This window comes from Anguilla anguilla, chromosome 2, assembly GCF_013347855.1.
Source record: "Anguilla anguilla isolate fAngAng1 chromosome 2, fAngAng1.pri, whole genome shotgun sequence".
Classification (NCBI taxonomy): domain Eukaryota; kingdom Metazoa; phylum Chordata; class Actinopteri; order Anguilliformes; family Anguillidae; genus Anguilla; species Anguilla anguilla.
In genome coordinates, this window is record NC_049202.1 from 65163439 (window position 1) to 65184905 (window position 21467).

General features: G+C 46.2%; 1 protein-coding gene across 1 annotated transcript; it reads left to right on the plus strand.

The window, feature by feature from the left end:
• Positions 1-3376: 3376 nt before the first annotated feature.
• On the plus strand, positions 3377-13068 carry c1qtnf6b (C1q and TNF related 6b). Its single transcript, XM_035406977.1, has 3 exons — positions 3377-3502; positions 8185-8385; positions 9590-13068. The coding sequence occupies exons 2-3, from the start codon at positions 8193-8195 to the stop codon at positions 10135-10137; spliced, it is 741 nt and encodes a 246-aa protein (XP_035262868.1). The 5' UTR covers positions 3377-3502; positions 8185-8192; the 3' UTR covers positions 10138-13068.
• Positions 13069-21467: the final 8399 nt, after the last annotated feature.

Below are 21467 nucleotides of genomic sequence, written 5' to 3' on the forward strand. Positions count from 1 at the left end.
CAACTTTGCATTCAGCAGCATACAGTCTGCCGTTGTTGTGGGCACAGTTCATTGGTTGGGGTCGAATGTGCTTTGAGGCAACATCATTCATCGACCTACACTCTCAGCAACAAAGCAACTGGATACAAGCTCTGCTACCTATGTCATGCTGTGTAATATCTGAATAGCTGGCAGTTAGGATAAGTAACAGTGCTCACTAAGACATTGCATGCATTACATGCCATTATAACTAAAAGCTGAAATACTTCAGAAGAAAGTTACTAATAATTGTGGCATAGCGGTACCTGCATTGATTATGAGCACTGCCATTATGAAAAGGGACAGGAAACAGCTAAGATGGGTTGAATGGTCACATCTGGTCATATACACTCTTATAAGTTCATAAAGTAAAAAAAAAATTTTTTTTTTTAAACCAAGAGCTTGATTGTTTTCACATGGCCATGGCCATGTTTTTGTCCAGTTTGTTTCTTGAAAATCCGCAAATACTTCAGAAAATGGTTTTCCGTTTAATGTGGACTCTTTGGTTATTCATTTTTTGCACCAGGGTTTTATTCTGAACAGATCTGTACACTGAAGAAGACATATCCTCAGGAAGTGATGACCATCTGTCAGGATTTAATGAAGCCAGGTTCTGTTCTGCATCGATTGAACAGCTCACTTGGTGGGTTAAATCTCAGATGGGGGGGGGGGGGGGGGGGGGGGGCATGAGGAACGGGGATGGCAAAGGTTTTTTTACATTCAATTGACCTTATAGGAAAGAATAAGACCACGGAGAAGTTTTGGTCACACCAGTTAAGTAGGCTACATCCCTTGGAGGAATAGCAAAATAAACCACTTCACTTCCAAATGCTAAACAAAGATCGAAGTACAGTACATACAGCATTGTTATTTAGCCAATCGCGTGACAGTACACCCTTGACTGTGCCGTTCTCAGCCGTCTCACCGGGGTCGCCACAAACCACAGCCAAACAATCCGAGTGAGATAATAACAGGGCGAATGTACCGAGCCCTCGCATAGCATTGGCTGAACTCAGAGACAGCTTCACACGGTCCAGCTGGCACCGGAACACTCCCCCTCGTTCGGCTCTGAGACACGGCCAAGCACATCCACAGCTCCACTGAAACAGGAGGGGGGGGGGGGGGTGGGGGGGGGGGACTGAGGAGGAGTGAGTGAGGTCACTCAGAGAGACAGAGAGAGAGAGAGAGAGAGAGAGGGAGAAAAAGAGAGAGAGAAACAGAGGGGGGGAGAGAGCATCTTGGATGCTAGAGAGTATTTCCTAGGTAATATTTCCATTCCCCATAAAAGAAACATTCACACATTCATACCATGCTTTAAAAAACTGCCACTGTGTTTTATTACGTTGTCTGAAATATTCATGTGTGTGTGCCTGTGTGTCAGCACAACATTGAGTTATCCAGTCTTTATGTCTGCAGTTAGTGAGAAAAGCTCCCAAGACTCTTACTGCGTGCGAGCATGCATGCGAGTGTGTGTCTGCGTGCGGTTGTTTAGCTGCCTGGATGTCAGCATTCATTTGATAGCCCGTGTATTTCAGCAAAATATTATTTCTGCAATTTATCTGCCGCGCTGTTCTAGAATGCACTTTGTGGTAGCCATCTTGAGTCACACAAATGTCTAACAGCTATCTAACAACAACATCAGTCACTGATTTTTTGAAACATGAAAAGGGAAGGAAATGATGGGTGAAAGGAGGACTGGAAGAAATTATGAAAATGAAAACAGCTTAACATCATCCCATTGCAATCATCAATGCATCTTAGCTGGGCTTCAATACATACTGTATCCTCCTTGTCTCTAGCTCTGCAGGTGAGATGCACAGTGATGTGGTCTAATCAATTAAATCAGTCTTAAGAGTTCCTTCTTTGCCTTGTTTTCTATTGTCTTATACTGTTTAACTCATTTGGTACTTTTCTATCACTTCCATTTTCTCATCCCCCTCTATACCCCCCTCCCCGCACTGCTGGACCCAGTCCAGGACTCCCCCCCCCCCCCCCACTTCCCCCAGCCCCCACTCCCAAACATCTGTCTTCTTTCCGCAGAGATGAAGTTTCACAGATGTGGAGCAGCCAAGCACAGTGTAGTCAGAGAGGACAGTAATTCAAAAGAACACAACTGTACATTGGCGGAGAAGGCATGTCCTTAAAGTATCTGCAGACAATACACACGGTGTAGAATTTACTTTGGTGTTAAAATACGAAGACCCCTAATATATAACGTTGGGAGGTAGGGGGGAAGGGAGTGGCAAGACTTGATGATGTCACTAAATAGTTTGTAATGGAGGACACACTTCCTTAAAGCACAGTGCACTCTGACACAGTACCACAGCTGAGTTTTTTCTTTCTTTCTTTTCTGTTTAACCCATAGCCTGAATAGAAGACTCTGGGTCTTTTGTGGGTCTGTGTCCTGTTAATAAAGAATGTGTTTGAGTCTCCTGATGATCCACCCTCCTTCCCTACTGCTCACCCCCAACCCCCAAAACCCACCAAAAATGAAATAAGGATTAGGACCTCTACGATGATGTGCAGTGCACCCGTAACGGGCCCCGATGAGCTCAGGTGGAATGGAACCCGTTCCCCTTCCGAACCCCCCGGGATTAGCGGGGTCGTTCTCCCCCAGCGTGCGGTAGATGAAACCCCGTTGTACCACTGCTCTGTGTTGCCGTATATCACTGCCTGTCAGTGAGAGCGTAAGCGCGCTGTGTCAGCCAGAGGCATCATTCTAAATCCAGCTCTCGTACCTCTAACCTAGACCCCACCTATCCCACTGTTAAGGCCCCCTTTATTTGGATCAACGTTTTTTTCATATTTTTTCATGAAACGATGTAATATTACCAGTGTTAATAATGAGAAATCAATCTTATTCTGTTTGCATATAATGAAATGAAGCGCCACGTGTCTTTTAAAATCGTGGTATTTACAATCATGTGTGCCCATTTAACATAATTAGCTGATTTAACTCTTAACCCACGTGCTTTGTTTTATGGGGAAATGCAGCTATCCATTTAAATCTGTGACAATTACGTTACGGCGCCAATAATTTTCAACTCAAATCACAGTGTCCCAGAAGAAACGGGCACACATATCGCCGAAAAGTATTATTCTAGGCATTTAAATATTAAAACTGTGACATGGATGCCAGTGAAATAACAAAACCTGTTTTGATATAAGTAAATAGGTGATAACTGTCACTTGATCACCAAAAATGCATAGGTAGGCTATTCGGCTGTAGAAAATGTTGCTAAAGCACACACCAGCAAAACGCACACCAGATAAAACCTGTTAATTTATTAAGCATTGCATTATGCGTGTGTGCGTGCGTGCGCGCGCGCGCGCGTGTAAGGCGGTTGCTGCTAAGAAAGCAACAGAGAGAGCGAGAGAGAGAAAAACTTGAGAGAGAGAGAGGCGGAGGGAAGTATTTTCTCTTTCTTCCCTCCCTCTTCACAGCTGATCGACACGACTGCAGTTGCAGGACCGCTGCAAAGAGGTGAGTGGATTCCAGATTTGCAGTCTACCGAGCAAACATTCTTTACACTCAGCTCATAGCGTTATCGTTTACATCAAGACAGTGCCACGCCATCACTTATGCAGGACGTGGGAAACACTGAACCATTTAAATTGATATAATCCGTCAGACTGAATGTTTTACGATGCCATGAAAACAATTGTTTTATGAATGCTTCTAATGCAAAACGAAAGCCACATTTTTGTGGAAAATAGTGGGTTAATTTCTTATATTTATAGCTGCAAACTTCACAACCCGTTAGTTTTTCGGCTATATCTTCGCGGCGCGACTACATTTGGGCTCGTGCATGCCACGCTGTAGGTCAGTGCTCTCGTGTTACCGTAAATTAACTGAGTGTCAAGTTTTGAAGGGACAATTTCACCAGTGCGCGCCACATGGGATACGGGGTTTGAAGGGTTAAGTCTTAAAATGATGCAACACTGTCTTAGCAGTTGCTCTATGATTGTGCCCTCAAACGAGATGTGCATGCACATTTTCTTTTTCTTTCTTTTTGCTTGCAGTCGTTATGCTAAATAATGCAATTTTGGCCAGGTGCAATAATGTAAAACGTTTGGGGGTAAAAAATAGAATACACCACAGGTTAGTCCACAACGATCAATTAATAAGATAAAGTTTCAGCAAGTTGCAGCCACATTTTGCTGCTGTTTCTGAAAGGCCTAATGCAATCCCTGGTCTACATTTTAGAAAATATATTTCAAATTTGATTATGTTCCAACATTGTGATTAATAACTTCCACTGGATTAAGAGCTGTCAGTTGGACATTATGACTTTCAAGTATGATGTAGTCTTCTTAAAGCCCACAACTTTAAATGCGATTTGCTTTCCTCTTTACGGTGGAAATCACATTAAAAGTTTGAAATTGAGCCTCCATGGGCAAAAAGAAAACATTAATCATATGCTTTCAAATTCACCAGTGGTGCATCTCAGCTAGTAATCCGCAATGTGGTGTGGGAGGAAAAGCGTCCAAGTGGAGAAATGTATTTGAAGGTCCATACAAATAAGAACATGAACATTAATACATTTTTATGATGACTAACAGGATGGCAAGCTGTCACAAGCTATGTTGCCTCTAGCCTGGAATTTGACATCGTACGCCTCATGGTAGTCCGTTTCAGTTAGCTTAAGAGTTATTTTGTTCTCTTGTGTCTATTAAGGCATTACTCCATCCTTAGGTAGGACTCAAAGGTATGCCTAAAAACTATTAGAAAACTAAACAAGAGTACAGCATACAAACAACCAATGCCTGCCAACTTCTATTCACATGACTACAAAGCGTTCATTTGAAACGTGGGTGTAGTTCATCACAATTTGAGGTTAACATTTCTTTTGATCCAATAAACAATAAGGATTTCCTCCTTGGGATAGTTTTGAAAGATTCATTATTGTCCAGTGTCCAAGTTTCAACATTTAGCATGTGTATCATAAAAAGAGGAGCCATAATTTAGCCCTGAAATGGGAAACATGGCCAGTAAATGTCAGTTAGTGGTAGTAAAATGCTTAAAATATATATATATATATTTTTTAAAAACAATCTCCCATCTCCAGTATAGACATGGCCTGAGAATATTATTGTACAGTTTGTTTGCGCATAGATCTGTGGAACTCCCAGTTTCAGGTGACCAAGAGTAAATGATCATTTATCAGTCTGCTGGTCTGCTAGCTGTTAAAGCCAGTGAATTGCAAGAATACTATGTATCTATGCCACATGGTATCAAGAACCAGCAGAACCATTTTTTTAACTCAAACTTTTAGTCACAAGCTAAAATAAATATCCAGGGTAAGATACACTTATAACTTAAGCACAGTAGAACTTATTGTTGGGTTGCCCACTGTTCCTCTTTATGTACAGTAATGTGCTGAAGAGAAAAACAAAAACAGCTTCCAGTGTGTGTATATTCAGTGCTCTAACAACTGCACCCATTTGTTTTAAAAATATAATTTTTATTGACATTTGTGTCTTGGAGTTTTGAACCCACCAATTGCAAACATTGTGCCCACTTTCATTTTATTGTTATTTTTACCTTTAGAATGTCCATCAATGGTTCTCATTATGCCTAACTTTCATATTCATGACATTTCTGCATTCATATTTTTTGTTGCCACATACTGTTCTACAAGGTACTATCTTGTTCAGGTGGTCAGGATGCATTTAACACCAATAAAAGATATACACCTTGTATATGCACCAGCACTGCAGTTTCATGTTTACCAGCTGAACTGGTACACGGTGAGAATAGATGAGCTGAATGGCCTGTTCTTGTGATCATGTGTGTTTTGAATGGCTTAATCTAAAATAGCCTCGCTGTTTGTAAGCTAAGGATGTGTCTTCAGCCCTGTGAAACACGTGCCAAAACATTTTTTTTTTAAATTTATTCCTTTATTTTTGAGCACCCACCATATGTCAGGCACAGAACGTTGAGCAAATCAGCATTTTAGTCAGGCACAAGAGGTTCTTTGTGCGGTGAAGAAATCAGACATCTAAATCTTTTTTGTTATGCTGTTGTCCTTCCGGGAAAGGAAAAACGCACGGACACACAAGTGAATGTCCTGGGGTCTGTCTGTGATTCGCTTCGTAACGGCACCTCACGCTACGCTCGGTGGGCCTGGCCTGGTTTGCCCCGAATGGGCCAGCGGAGTGCTTCTCCGTGGGGGGGGGGGGGGGGGACCAGAACAGTGTGTGCTGCGCTCAGGCACAAACTGATTAATAGGCGGTCTGTGGGAGGGGTGGGGGGGGTCGGGTGTGCCGATCGGGGCCGCTGCACAGCTGAAAACCGCAGCCACCACGCCAGCCGGCGCGCCAAAGCGACGCGGCAGCGCAATTAAGAGTCGGCGGAACTCGTAAAAGTCCAAAAACGCGCCGTGTGACGTACGTGTTGGAATAATAAGACCCGCATTTTCAAATTTGACGAAGTCCATGTGCGAGCAGGTTCCGGAGAGGGCGGTGTGTGACCCTGGCGCGCTGAAGCATTGCACCTGCCTCTGTTCTGTGCTGTGTATTTACACAGGGATTGGCGGAGGTTGGAAGGCTGGGTTGAGCACATATACACATACACATTTGCGTACTACAGGAGAGAGACGGATTTTCCAGGGCAAACGAAGCTGCGTTTCACAGATTTCGATGAAAATGGGCCCCATTCAGGGAGCCCCAGGACTGAGCAAGAAAAGTGCTTTCCTGTTGCTGCTCCATGTAATTCCTCCAGATGTGAGCAGTTATGCACATTTAAGTCCGATTTCACTCTTCTCCATCACTGGCTGCATTCTGAGGATGTAGCAGTACTGCACCTTATTCAGACAATGTTAACACAGAGATTAGACCTGTGCTTGGAGTGAAGTATATCAGGAGAGGACAGGCGTCGTATGGTTCTCCAGCCAGCCTTATAATTATTTTAGAATAGTCAATCCACAAAAAGTGCTTACATGTTAAGTGTGTAGATAGTGAAGTCTTGATTAATTCCAAACCCCCCCTCAAAGAAAAGGTGATGACATACTGTTGTGCTTCTGTATGCTAACTAGCTTGTTACTAGCTAATTGAGTTTGTCAACTCAGAAAAAAAAAAATGGGAAAACATTTTTGAGGTTTTTGGCATAATAAGTCTGTGTTCATGTTGCCAAGGCATTTAACAGCTATAAAGTTAGCATGACAGAAGTTTCTATCATTGCCATGCTGTACTTCCAGTGAGAGAGACATTGAACAGTGATTCTTTCTGGGTACGGCTGTGGGTGGGCTGGTGGGATTCCATTTTGACACCCTCTCTCTGCATTTGGCTTGTTGGCTGCACCACAAGCTGATGTAGCTGCATGTATGATGAGCGGAGGGGACAGCAGGAGCGCGGTTCAAACCGCAGCCAAAGACAACACGGACAGTTGGGGCGACATAGCTCAGGACGTTAGAACGGTTGTCTGGCAGTCGGAGGGTTGCCGGTTCGATCCCCGCCCTGGGCGTGTCGAAGTGTCCCTGAGCAAGACACCTAACCCCTAACTGCTCTGGTGAGTGAGAGGCATCAACTGTAAAGCGCTTTGGATAAAAGCGCTATATAAATGCAGTCCATTTACCATTTACAGTTGTCTCGCTCGGTGGAGGCCGTGTCGGTTCACACGACCCCCCCCACGAGCTGCCGTGCACGGGCCCTGCTTTTCCTGGAGCGCCTGGCACTTTCTTGTGCTCAGCACGTTTAGGAAAATCAAGCGAACGTCAGCTTTCTCCGCTCGAGTTAAGTCTGCTTCCACCTAGACCAGCCAGTCGTCAAGCCCGCCAGTTCTGCCGGTGAAAGCTCTATTCAGGGAACAATCAGCGTGTTTCTATAAAAGCCTTGAGCGTGAAATTTAAACCAGAGATATTGGCTGGGAATTCAGTATAAGAAATGCGGACATTTGTTGGGCTGGACAATGGAAGTAATGTATGTCCCAGTTGATTTTCCAGGGATCCACACCTCAGCTTCACTGCGGTTCCCCCTTGGCTGCTTATTTAAGGTTCCCTTGTTTGCTGATCCATCAGTATCTGTTTGTGGAAAGTCAAATAAACTTGGACTTGAATTGAGTGCAAGCTCAGGCTCTGTGACCTCAGAGCGGAAGTTTGTTAGGACCGTCCAGTCGGCTGCTGTCCTCGAACTGGTGACTAAATCCTCTCCCTTCTGGGCCCCCAGCTGTAGTCATGTTTGGAGGGATCCTGCCCCTGGTGCTGCTCCTCCCCTTGGTCGCCTCCGTCTCCCCTTCCAAGGCCCCTCCCAGGTTCTGCAGGCGCTGCTGTGACCATCTCGAGCCACCGGAGGGCGCCTCTACCCACACTGCCCCTCCCCAGTGGGTGCCCGAAGTCCGAACCTTCATCAACATGACCATCCTCAAAGGTACGTCCGCCCCCGTGGACGTCCGCTGCGCCCAGCTCTCACTCGCAGTCCGCGAGCCGCCCACCAGCCGCCCGCCAGCCCTCAGTTTCCCTGCATGAGCTCCACTTGTGGACGCGCGTCGCGGGTTCCTTCTCTCCAATATCTGAGGCGGCTGGATATTGAGATGTTGTGTTGGAATGAAACAGGGGCGTAGACAAACAAAAAAAGAGACTCCCACAGCAGATCCCCCTGTAGCACGGAGGTCAGCTGCGATGTGTACACGTGTACAGCGCCTGAGCCCCAGTCCCACGAAATTCCCTCCCGCTGTTTCGTCTTGAGGCCTCGGACACTGGGAGACTTGGGAAATTCCATTTCAGTCGTCCAACTGCAAGCCTCCCTGAGATTCTATTGGGGGGGAAAAAAGGGTCAGGAGTGTGATTCACTGGTTAAAACTGTTCCCCCTCAAGCTAAATGAGACCACTGTGTTTTGCAGCTATAATGTGTTTTGTGGGGTGGGGGGGGGGGGGGCGGGGGTGGGAGTAGGGGGGTGGGGGTAGGGGGATGAAAAAAAAGAAATCTAATCCCGCATTTTAAGTTGTTGTGAATCCTTACCGGCCTGCGCTGCACTCTCAGTGCAGCAACCTGGCAGAGAACTTGCTTATGTGGCAGTAACATGACCGAGGCGGGGCGTTGGATAAGTATAGCGACTCGCTGGGCTGTGGTATAACAAACAGCAAAGTATGCACCCCAGCAAGCAGAGGCACATGTGCCGTGAGCTCAGAGCAGCTGTACCAACCGGTTTTAGGGAACACCCTGTATGTGGGCTCCCAGTGTAATGTATACTGCAGTAATGAGCACTCAGCATTTGCCTGCCCTTGAATACTGCACCCGGGATCACTCGTTATAAAGGTTGATTGGATAAATGTTGTTTCCAGATGCAGCGTGCTTTAAATTTTAAGCAGTATTCAGGAACTAACTGGGCTGAGAAATTCTGCACTCTTGTTTGGTAACTGTATTCACTTTGTTTATACCAGTATCTGTGCGAAAATCATTTGTGCGGAAAAGTCAGGTCACCCGTCTTCATTTCATATGAAGCACTGAGCCTAATTGTACAAATACCCATGATCCAGCTGGGTCAGAGGTTACGAGGACTACAGATTCTTATTCATAGTCTACAGGGACTGAAAGCTCTCCATGTTCTCATGATTGTTTCTTTTTCTTGTAGGGGACAAAGGTGACAGGGGGGACAAGGGGACACCCGGGAAAGCTGGAATCGAGGGGTCCCCAGGGGCCCCTGGCCCCATGGGTCCCAAAGGAGGCAAGGGCCAGGCTGGTCCCCCTGGAGACCCCTGCAAAACCCAGCACTCGGCCTTCTCCGTGGGCCGACGGAAGGCCCTGCACAGCGTGGAGTACTACCAGGCGCTGGTCTTCGACACGGTCTTCGTCAACCTCCACGAGCACTTCAACATGTTCAAGGGCAAGTTCTACTGCTACGTCCCGGGCGTCTACTTCTTCAACGTCAACATCCACACCTGGAACTTCAAGGAGACCTACATGCACATCATGCAGAACGACCAGGAGAAGGTGATCCTGTACGCCCAGCCCAGCGAGCGCAGCATCATGCAGAGCCAGAGCATCATGCTGTCCCTGGAGCAGAACGACGAGGTGTGGGTCCGCCTGTACAAGCGCGAGCGGGAGAACGCCGTCTACAGCGACGACGTGGACGTCTACATCACCTTCAACGGCTACCTCATCAAGCCCAACGTGGAGTAGACCCCAGACTCCACTGCCCAGCTGCCAGCCCCTACTTCTAACCCCTAATAAGAGGTCCTCTTACGTAGGGCTCTTGAATACCCAATTTAAAAAAAAATTAAAAAAAGATTTAACAGAAGCCACTGAATTAATGGCAAAGTAAAATAAACCAGTAAATCAGCTGAATAAACAAGCAAGTAAATGCGAGCCTGAGACCTTGAAGGGTTTTCAAGTCCTAAAACTGTACAAGTCTGAAAATGACTTGTTTTACTAAACTGATTCTTATTTTTTTATTTACATGGAAATTAATTAATACAGTACAAATTTGAACATTTTGGTTAGGGAGGGGGGGCTGTGCAGGTGTTTACAATGGTACAGTTGACCTGGTTTTAAAGATATATTGGTGCTGCAGGTCTGCACTGAAGGGGCCACAGGCTCATGTTGATATCCTCACAAAACCTATGATATTTTGGTGCTCCCTTAACGACAACAGCAATAATTTTTTCTATATATTTTTTTTTAGAACATTACAAAAAAAGCAAGGTGCTGTACTGGATCTGCAGTATTCTACAGGGATCGGTTTGCCAAGTTTGAAACCATTTCTGCAGCTGCCTACAGTTAAAAGGTTCCATGACTAATCCCCAAAGAACAGTATTCATCTCCACGGCTTCTCCTTAAAAACCCTTCTTTGAACCTGAAGTGAAACAATCCTTAAATGGAAGGAGCACCGCTGGGGGAACACAAAGATTGACCGAAAGTAGAAAGGGTGCGTTGTGTTTCTCAAATCGTCCCCGGCAAGGTGAAGGTGTTAGAAGAGAACTCTGTGACAGGATGTGGTAAAAGTGCCGGTTATATTTACAGCTGTAAAAAGGTTCTTTTAAAAAAGATTTTTGAACAGACTCTATGCCACTGTTTATGACATTTGTCTGAACTGACAGAAAGCATTCATAAAATCCTTCAGTACATTGCACTGCCTAAAGCTTTCCAAACCATAATGACGTAAGAAGCGATTAACAGTAGTTCTAAAAGGCAATGCACATATGCAATATCTCAAAGTTTGTCATTGCAGTATGAGGTAGCCTTTTTAAAAAAATCATTTTTAGGGGAAATCTTTTAAAAATTGGTTTGTCTGTTCAACAAAATGGTTTCTGAGCAACTGAATGGGCCCTAAAATCAAGATACTCTGATGTTAGTTATGGACAGATGCATAGTGGGGCTGCATTTCAAAAGCAGGGGATCGCCTGATAGGGTGGAGAACTTCTCAGTCAACCTCAGGCCCAAACAACCCATCTGCACTCAGAAAGCCACAGATGGCTGTGGGGCTGCTTTCTAAACAGATTTGAAACAGGAAGTCAAGGATGTGTGCTGGTTCTCTCTAAATGAAACCAGACCTCACCACTGTTGGTCTATGACGAGTTGGGGGAGAAGTGAAGAGAGAGAAAGAGACAGAGAGGAACGTTAAAATTTATCCCAACCGGTAAATTTCAGTAATTACTTGATGGCCCGGTTGTGTTCCTTTAGTTATTGCCTAGTTTGTCGTTCACGCCAGCCCTTGGAAACAAATGCAGAAGGTGGAGCCAAAGAACAGCAAATGAGGACCGACATCCTCGCAAGGATCCTCTGATGTTAGCGCCCGGTTAAACTGCAAGCGGCGCGCGGGGTTGTCGGGTTGACACTTTCTTGGCCGTCTCAGTGGAAGTGGGGATTTTATGGCTCTGTTTTAGCGTCGCCAACACAAACATCAGTGAGACCGAAGGCATGTTAGGACTTGGGCAAACGGAGTCAGCTGCTAAAACTCGGCAGCAAAGTGAACTGCGAGTGTAGCATAAGCAAAAAGAGGCCGAGTCGGAGTCTATTACGCCAGAGTTTATGGCTGCCGGTGGAAGTGCAGAGTTGTGGTTTTGGCTAAGCGCTGCAGCCTCAGGTGGAAACAACAGCTGGCAGGCTTGATCTCGGATCCGATACGCTTCGATAAAGTAGAAGACAATGAGTTATGGTGCAGTTACGCTCACCTCAATGAGCAAACAAAGAGCAGAAAAGACAAGACAAGTTGGCCTCGTTCGCTTTTCCGGTTGCTCGGTGAGCCCAGACAGTATTTTTTTGGCAACTAAAAAGCTAAATGAAATCATAGTCATAAACAAGACTGAAGAACAAGAGTGAACAGAAACAGGATATCAACACGGGGTTGCAACAAGGGATTATGGGACGTTGAAATGCCTTAAGCATTAGTATATCATTATTTGTGGAATGTCCACAGTTTAAGGGCCAAAAGGTTACTTTAAATGATTCTCTGAAGGATTATTTTTTTGTTGTCGTTTATATTTTAGTTTCCAATACTGGTGCTTAAGTCTTGTTTGTCTATAGGTGCTACAATTGTATTTGATTCAATAAATGTGCAATTTTTTATATCTGAAATAAATATATATATATATACTGTATGTGAATAATGCATACATTTTCATAATGTATGTGGAATATGTTGTAATTAAATATACTGACTCACTGATGAAACCTTGGGAAGCAATAATTGGGTTGAGTCAAGCTCCACTGCTGAGATCAGACACTGACCTGATCTTATTTCAGCCGTGCATTTCTGTTTTTACAAGCGCTTTGTACCTATCTACAATGAATATACCGCTGTTCATATCCTCTGTTGGATAATTTGACCCAGAGGCATAATTTTCATATTTAATTTAATGCTTTCGGGTCAGTGCTGGCGGTCTCATTTGACACATCAGGGCTTTTTAAATTTTTAAATGCCAGCGAGCGTTCAGCTGTGAGAACAGAGGCCTGGAGGCTCAGCTGATAAGCTATCTATTTCAGAGCTCCTCTGGACCATCAGCGCCAGTCATCAGGTCACGCATCCAGCGATTCTGCTCCACCTCCCGGATCGGGCGCCCACGCACCTGCCCCTTTTGCCGCTCCAAATGCCCAGTGTGCCCCCTTTGATTTGGAGAAGAAATTTAAAAAAAAACATACACATACATAATTTGTATTATTATTGTTGCTGCCATTAAATTTAATTAATTCATTTCACAATACCTGGGTGTTTTTTCAGGTTGGTGTGCCCTTTTCTTTTCACTTTGAGCACCTGCCCCTCAAAAGCCATATCCCTAACCGCCATTGGTCAACTGCCCGTCAAGTATGAGAAACCCGTAATTCATTCGTTGTTAACGGAATGTCTGTTGCAGTCCATTTATAGCCTTATAGCAGCTGTAGCCCACATATGTTTGGGTGATATCTGCAGTAGCCCACCTGGACAGGCTCTCGTCTCTGCCGGCCTGTGAAACTTGATGTGGCCCAGTGAATGGATGCTGTGGAATAACGGGTTCTGGAAGTTTCTGTAGCACAGCCGCAGGTAACAGCCGGAGGAGGGTGGAGAACCCTAATGTGCCTGTCAACAAGGAGGACTGCGGGGTGGAAATGGGGCCCACCAAACCCACCCTGGTTCTGGCCATATTCATCTTGAGCTAGATAGGAGTGAAACTATTTTGGCGTAACCCCCGCCCCCCCCCCCCAGTCCGCGGGTAAGCAGCGCCGCCATTTAACGGCGCTGTCGGTGCTGCGCCCCGGCTCCGGTGGAGGGGGCGTCCGGATTCCTGCGTCGGTATGCGGGGCCCGGCCACATCCTGCCGGAGCCTGCGCCGCGTCACTGCGGCCGCACGCTGGCCCCGCCGCTGCCGCTAATTACAGGGTCCGAGCCGCCGCGCGCCCATCCCGCGTCCCGCCCAGGCCTGTGCAGACAGGCGGGGTAAACACACGGCTCTGTGCGGCTCTGCAAGGCCCTGCGCAGCTCTGCGCAGTTCTGCACAACTCTGCGCAGCTCTCTGCAGTTCTGCGCAATTCTGTGGCTCACTTACTGTACTTACAAACGCCATCCTACTTAGAATTTGCATCACACTAACACTGAATAAGTAAACACACGTTCACACCACCTGCCTGTCTGCCAATCACTGTTTAATAGTGTAATTTTACGTAGCGTCTGTGGGGACCTGGATCAGCACGACTTGAATTGCTTTTATTGACACTCGAGCTTTGTTGTCTGTACTGTATGGGTGATAAAAACAGTTACAGGTACAGTTACTAACATTATAAGTTAACAGAACAATCTACTTACTATGTGACTGTACTAAGGAAATGAACACAACTCCAAAAGACATGTCCTTGCCTACAAGTAACTCTGCTTCCACACAGTTCTACCCCAAATACAAGACTGTAAACGGATCTTAAAATAATGTAAGCATATTAGAGTGTACCAATTCAAATGTGTACGAGTCACACACACATTAATTTTAAGTACAGTCAGTGAATCAAAAACGTCATTATTTTAATAAAATTAGAGTTGTTAAAATATAAACTGTAGGCCAGGGAATCTTAAACTACCTGCACACATCATGAAAAATACATAATATCCCACTGTTCACTTATCATTCATAACGCAACAGAAAATCAACATAATCTCTTAATCACAAAATGCAACCTTTCCTTTCAATCTGGGGCTTTTATATAGCTATGATTCTTTTCAGTATTAAACCAAGTATTACAGATTAGGATTACATTTGATAATAAAGGAGATTTAAAAAATGTAATCCCCACCAATAGAATAAAAACACATCGTCGTGGCAGGCTTTCCTAGTCCCCCATTTGCCCCCACTTATTCCGAAACAATTCTGTTCTGTTTACCAAAAAAAAAAAAGCTTAATTTTCTGTTTGTTCTCTAGCTCTCCATGTCTCCACCCCAAGCGGCCTACCTCTGTGCCAACACACACACAATAAGCATTCCGTAGGTTTTTGTGGCTTAATTCTACCGCGGTTACACCCTCTCCTCTAAGACTGGGCTGGTCCTCACTACTGCCGTAATAAAGATTTATATATAGTCACAGTTGGAAAGGCTGTATGGCCTGGCCTGATCCAGCTGTCACATAATTCTCACTGAGGCATAATTCCAGGTTCTGAGAACTTTTTTTGGTGGGTCAGTTTTGCAGTAACCTTGGCTTTTTAACACGGAATGTTAAACAGGAAGAAAAACAAAACAAAAAAAAACACTGGCAAAACCGACCTCTGAACATAGCATATCCAACTCACGCATTACATTCCGGTAGCTTTCTTGCCAATAAACCAGGTCTGTTTTTGCCAGACTAATTAAGGAGCACAGTACTTACTTTGGATGTCTAGTGGCTCTGCTTTGGGTCTGGAGTAACACTGCTGGTGGTGCTAAATCAGCCCAGATTCTTAAGTCATTTTATGTTTGCAGTGCCGTCGCTGGTCTTTTCTGGAATCGCACAGAAGATCACACGTGGCTCAGTGCGTCTCTAGCCTCGCAGAAAAGCCAAGGCCGAGGCCTGTGTCCTCCGTGCAAGGACGGGCCTGCTTCTTGTCTAATCATGGACGTATGCCACAATTCAACGCATAATTGGGTGGTGTCATCCAGGGAGGAGTGACTTTCTGCAGGCACTGCATCCCCCACCTCATTCCTCTAAAGCAGTGGTGTATAAACCCGTCTGAGAAGGGCCAGTGCAGGTGCTATCTTTTTATTATGCCCACACTAAAGCACCCGATTCAGTTTCTTTCCACTAATCGAGGTCAATTCAGACTGGGCGCTGCCTTGTTGAATCAGGGGTTTTACTCTAGGGATGGGGGGAATAGAGCTTGCACCCACACCAGCCTTTTTTGGAATATACCAGATATCTGTGATCTGTGCGCTCCTGCTGCATCAGCTGCGCATCAGCTCCAGCACAGTAACTGCAGCTGCGCAGGTGGTGCTGGTTTAGATGCCATTATCAGCCTCATCTCACCCTAAACTGAAAAACTGAAAAAGAAAAAAAGAAACTGAAAATCTACTATTGAAACTTGAAATGCAAACAAAATCCTTTAATTACCTTTTTGAAAAAAAAAAGGCTCTATCCCCAGCCATAGTTTACTAAGCTGAAAGTCACAACGGAAGCTGGCTTGTCGAGTCTTGTTTCCATTCCAAACAACATTTCAAAAGCTTCTCAATGTGGCTACATGGATTAACACCTCAGCGTCTGATGCACAAGCAACAACTGACACCAATGTTTGGGCTGCTCCTTCAACTGATGCTTCATAAACTTACTCTTTAATAAATCACACGCTTGATTTTTGTATCCCTGCTGCCATCTAGTGAACAAACTTGGAACATCGCGGTCTGCAGCTCCCTCTCTTACAATGGTCACCAAACAGCCCTCTGTTTCATCACAAGTCAGTCTCTCTGAAACCAATGAACCATACAGCACTCTTCAGGACTTCTGTGCTGGTATCATGCACCTTCGCAGAAACACGCCCTGCCTGAGAGAAGACAGATTTACTGCCACTGCAAAGGCAAATCCATTAACTATGAGATACCGGGAAAGAGGGAAAGGCTGAAGTGGAAAAGAGGAGTAGTGCCGCCCACTCATGTAATTCCCAAATGCCGGCTTCGTAATAATGCAGTGGAGAAATTAAAATGGCCTTGTGCCATGTTTCTAACTAATTCCTTTGTGTTCAGGAAAAAAACGTTCAGGAAGAGGTTGCTAACAGATGCAATTTTAAACATTCACAGGCAACTCAAAACAGGAAGTTGGACACAAAACCTTAAAAAGTCAAGAATACTTTTTGGATTTTATTTTTAAATTAATTTATTATATTTCTTTGTCATAGAATCATTTTCTGTTGATGTTCAAGGTTAACATACAGCCATTCATATACAAAACAGATGTATTTTTTTTCTATATTCAGATTCATAAATGTACACTCTTCCATGTTAACAGAAGAAAAAAAAAAAATCCTTTTTACAGGTTTCTTCCAAATGAACATTTTCGTAAACCTCTCCTCGGGCGCAGGGGCTACAGCGGCTGTTTTTAAAAACACTGGCACAATCACAGGCACCGCGGGTTTGGCCACAAACGCCCAGGCACTGACGACGAAAACACAACGACAGTAACACAACGGCAGTCAAGTGACAGAACTAGACTGGGTCCACCTGTCCCTCTTTAACACCAACCCCTCCAAAAAAAATGTTTAAAAAAAAAAAAAAGGAAGTGGAGGAGACTAAATTAGGAATTCATCACCGTCGGTTTAACTGGGGGGTGGAGCGGCGCGCCGCGGGGGTGCCAGCAGGTGTCTGTGATCACGGAGCGCTTCCGCTCGTTTACTGCGTATCCAGGCACCCCACCGGGATAGGGAAAGTACGTGAGCGCAGTCTGAAGGGACCCCCACCACGTGCAGGACTCCCCCAGGTAGGGATTAAAAAAAATAAAAAATAAAAAAATAATACATTTTGTCGTCCTTACCAAACACACACAGCCTGATGAAGGACTGTGTAAATTATTTACCGTTCCGGTAACATTTCGAACCGCCACGCAGTTATGGAGCTGGGCAGGCGCCAGAGCTGGAGGTGCTAGTAGAGCATTTAAAGGGCAGCAGGGTTTGAGTGAAGCACGGGGGGGACATGGCGGGCTGGGGGGTAGGGGGGTAGGGAGGTGGGGGTGGGGGGGGGGGGGGGGGCAGTGGCTGTTCATCTGGAATGCTCTAAACGGACAGGGGAATGGAATCGGCAGAATGGCTGGCAGGAATCACTCCAGCCCTGGCCGTAACCACCTGCTGGCCTGACACCTCTGGGGGTCCCTTCCACATGAATCACTGTGGAGCGGGGCAGATTTGCAGCAGTGTGAAAGACAGGCACAGAGCCTGGGGCAGGGGGCGGCGGGGGGGCCGGTGGCTGGAGGGCAGGCTCAGACGCCGGGAGACTTTACGGCAGCTGTTACCGCAGCCGCAGCAGATAAAGCGATGGCTCATATCCTGTCACCACGCTCCAAGGGCCCGACTTCCCCCTCTGTCCTTAAAAAACCCCGCTTATCTTAACCGCCTCCTGCCCGTCTCCGCGCGTCCAGGGTTTCAGGACACTCTGCTCGCATGCAAACCCCTCCGGCCCGACGCGGAACGGCGAAACGTCCCTGTACTCGGCCTTCCCGAGTGTGCTCGGGTCACAGCCCTGCTCAGCTCCCTCCGGCGGCCCCATGTCGGCCTGCATCCAGTCTGGAAGCTCCGCCACGCCGCCAATCTTCAAATCCCAAACCCCGCCCGGAGATGACCGGCTTTCCCCTCCCCGTGCGGTCGCTTCTCCCAGCCACGGCGCCTGCCTGGACTGGCCCCACAGGGGTGGAATGAGCTTCCCCAAATTTACCAGGACAGCAAAATCACTGGACGTCATCCGATGTAGACTGACGATGCACCTCAGACTATTTTGGCCCCCCTCCCATCCCATAATACCTCCCTCCTTTCATACAAATTTAAGTTATTCGTTTTTTTTATGGTTTAGGTTATATTGTTTATAGTTTTAGGCTTCTCATCTTGTTGTGAATGCATTTTTAATTTGTACTTTGGGTCTTCGTTAGCATAGTTAACACGCTAGTACTGTTGTGCTGTTGCATTTCTCGCACGTTGGTCTGGGAATGTTGTTAGCTAAGTCTGGCACCGTAGCTCATTGTAATCCAGTGAATGCACTTCTGTTTCTCCTGTTATTGCAAGGTGCTCTGGGTAAGAGTGCCTGCTAGACGAATGTAATGTAACTGAATGAGAGGTAGCATTCCCCCTAGTGGCCAAGTTCTGGCATCACAGCACCATGGTGCTCCATGTCACTCGATGTTGGGGACCATGAGTCAGCACTGCAGTTGTGCTGAAGTATGAAAAGGATGCTGTAAATGAATGCCAGAAGCCCTTCCTGTTCCCCTCAAAAATGCTGTGAACTATACGCCTCGACCTGCCTTGAACCGCATGACCGGCGTACGCGAGTGCCTTTCCATTACAGTTAATAAGTGACGGATGGTTCAGCATGACTAATGCTAAGAAACCAGTCAAAACATCTGAACCGCACCAACGAAGCGCAGAAACGCCACTATAGGCCCAACACCACTGACACACAAAGAGCGGGAGAAACCGCACTCACCTCTCAGTCAGGGTTGGGGTCAACCTTCAATTCAGTCCATTCCAAAAATGAACTGAACTTTAATTCATGAACTTAAAAATTCCCCCCATTTGTTCCATGTGGATTTTTCAATTCACAAATTGAATTTAAATTCTTTTCCAAAATCGAGTTGAAACGGTTTTGACCGGCGACCGAACTCTCAGCGTTTCCGCCCGCCTCTGGCTTGGGCTCCTGCCCAGCTCAAATTGGGTGAACAGCCCTTCTGTCGAACATCCAAACACAAGGGCCTGTTTCAAAAGGCCCCAACAGAGAAAATCAATTACGGTATTCTCACCGACAACGTGACTGCGCTCCGAGCCTGGGACATTAATCACAGATTGTGCAGTTCCAGACTGTTGCACGAACTTTTCCATCATGGCAGAAGGATAACTCTGACCTATATATGGCATATATCTTGCCCACACGGTTTCATCAGCACGGGTCTTCATAATTGGCCGCGGAGGCAGCGGGCGAGAGCGAAACAACCACAAACACTTGAGATGAATCAGTGGGATTCTTGGAAAGGAGCTCAAAGACGATTTGGTAAAGGGTGGCTCTTCCCAGAATCCTCTACCCCTGGAGACGCAAGTGCGTGTTAGTGGTTTGTGACACAATGAGTGGGTGGAGGGGGGGGGGGAGGGGGTCATATGGAGCCTTTCCAAACTACAATTAGATGAAAGAAGCTGGCAGACAAAGGGGGGGGGGGGACATCATGAAAATAACAACAAACAGATCAAACCCCCCCCCTTGTGTAAGCAGCAGCAGCCCACCAAACAGCCTTACTGGGTACCAAACACACAGGTCCAAAAACAACCACGCTGACCCTGACTCACAATAATGTAATAACCAAAAAATAATTATTTACCTTAGCATGTAGGATATAAAGGCCAGACACAGTAAATGTTTGCTACTACTACTGCTTGACACTCTCTCCAATTTCAGGTAGGCTATATCATTTTTTTTTTTTTGGGGGGGGGGGGGGGGGGATGAGGAGGGGTTAAGCCAGGCCAGGCAATAGAGGCCCCCCCAGTCAATGGGCTTGTACTTAATTAGCACACTCTCGGTCAGACACACCAGAGAGCAGTGAGCAGCGTTAGCGAGCTGGAGAAGGAGCAGCTGTTCCGCTGGAAAGCCCACGCAGGAGAAGCCGGAGGCCGGGAGCCCAGCGAGGGTCCATCTGTCACCCGGAGCAACAGGAAACGCTGCCCCTGTGACGGGCCCTGCTGCAGCCCAGCGCACGGACACCTGACCCAGGGAAGGGTCGATGCCACTCCAGCTCCGAGACGGCCACGCTGCCGGGGGGCCGAAAGCACTCCGGCCCGGCAAGTGTGTGGGCGGGGACAGAGGCGGAGTTAATGGCTGCTGAACCTACTAGATCTCCTGACTGTTTGCCGTATGTCCAAAGCTGCACGAAAAAAAAAAGACTACCCATAATTCCCTCCTGTTTCTGACCGACTGTACTTTGTCATGCGCAAACCCTCGCGTGTGACAGTACATACGCAATTCGAAGGGAGGACACTCCCCGCGTGTCTGTTACACAACGACGATACTCTCAACTTCACTCGAGATTCGGTGAGAAGCAGAAATGATGACTGCCGTCACACACTGAGGGTAGAATTGGTGTTTAGGGCTAAAGATAATTTTTTATTTTTCATTTGTGGTGCATCAGGGACAGGAACTTCTCCCGACTTTCCTGCGGGAAACGCAGAGTGTGTGCCATGCTGTGCTGGCTCCATAAAAACCTCCAGTAAGAGTGCAGGCTTTGTTCCCATTCAAACCCTGTACGAATGCCACGGTTTGTGTCCAATGTGGAGAGAACGGGCCACTTCACACCATGTTTTTACACCGCAACACTGGACATTCCTTCATTTTATATTCAGAAATTATTATTATTATTATTATTATTATTATTATTATTATGAAATGCAAGGAAACATGTAATTTACAGACCACTGCTACACCAGCAAAAAACAAATATATGGATGGATAATGTTTGGTTAATGGATACACGTATCATAGACATAAGCTGCTCACAAAAGCTTGTTTGGTATACAGTTAATGGGCGTAACACGCACAGCTGAAAAAAATCCACAGAGGGGGCACAGGAAAGTTCGGCAAGACAATGGAACCCAGGGAAAGTGTTTGGTTGGACGTGCAATGCATTCGTAAATCTTTCTTGTGAGGGCCACGGTCTCGGTGAGCGCTTGGCGTGTCTGAACACATGCCTTGTTTACATGCTTTATGCCTTCTAAGAGTTTCATATACTGGGGCTGCTTCTTCCAGGAAAAAAAAAGTTTCATTTAATTTCAAGCTCCACATTTAAATGTACGTAAACTTTGGTAAACTGGAGATTTTTGGGCCAAAGTATACCAGGGGGCACGTTTAAGTG

Excerpts from the sequence above, each read along its gene's own strand:
- c1qtnf6b (XM_035406977.1), top strand. The coding sequence starts at position 8,193 with ATGTTTGGAGGGATCCTGCCCCTGGTGCTGCTCCTCCCCTTGGTCGCC. Across the intron at positions 8,386-9,589 it reads CAACATGACCATCCTCAAAG|GGGACAAAGGTGACAGGGGG; the intron begins GTACGTCCGCCC and ends TTTTTCTTGTAG.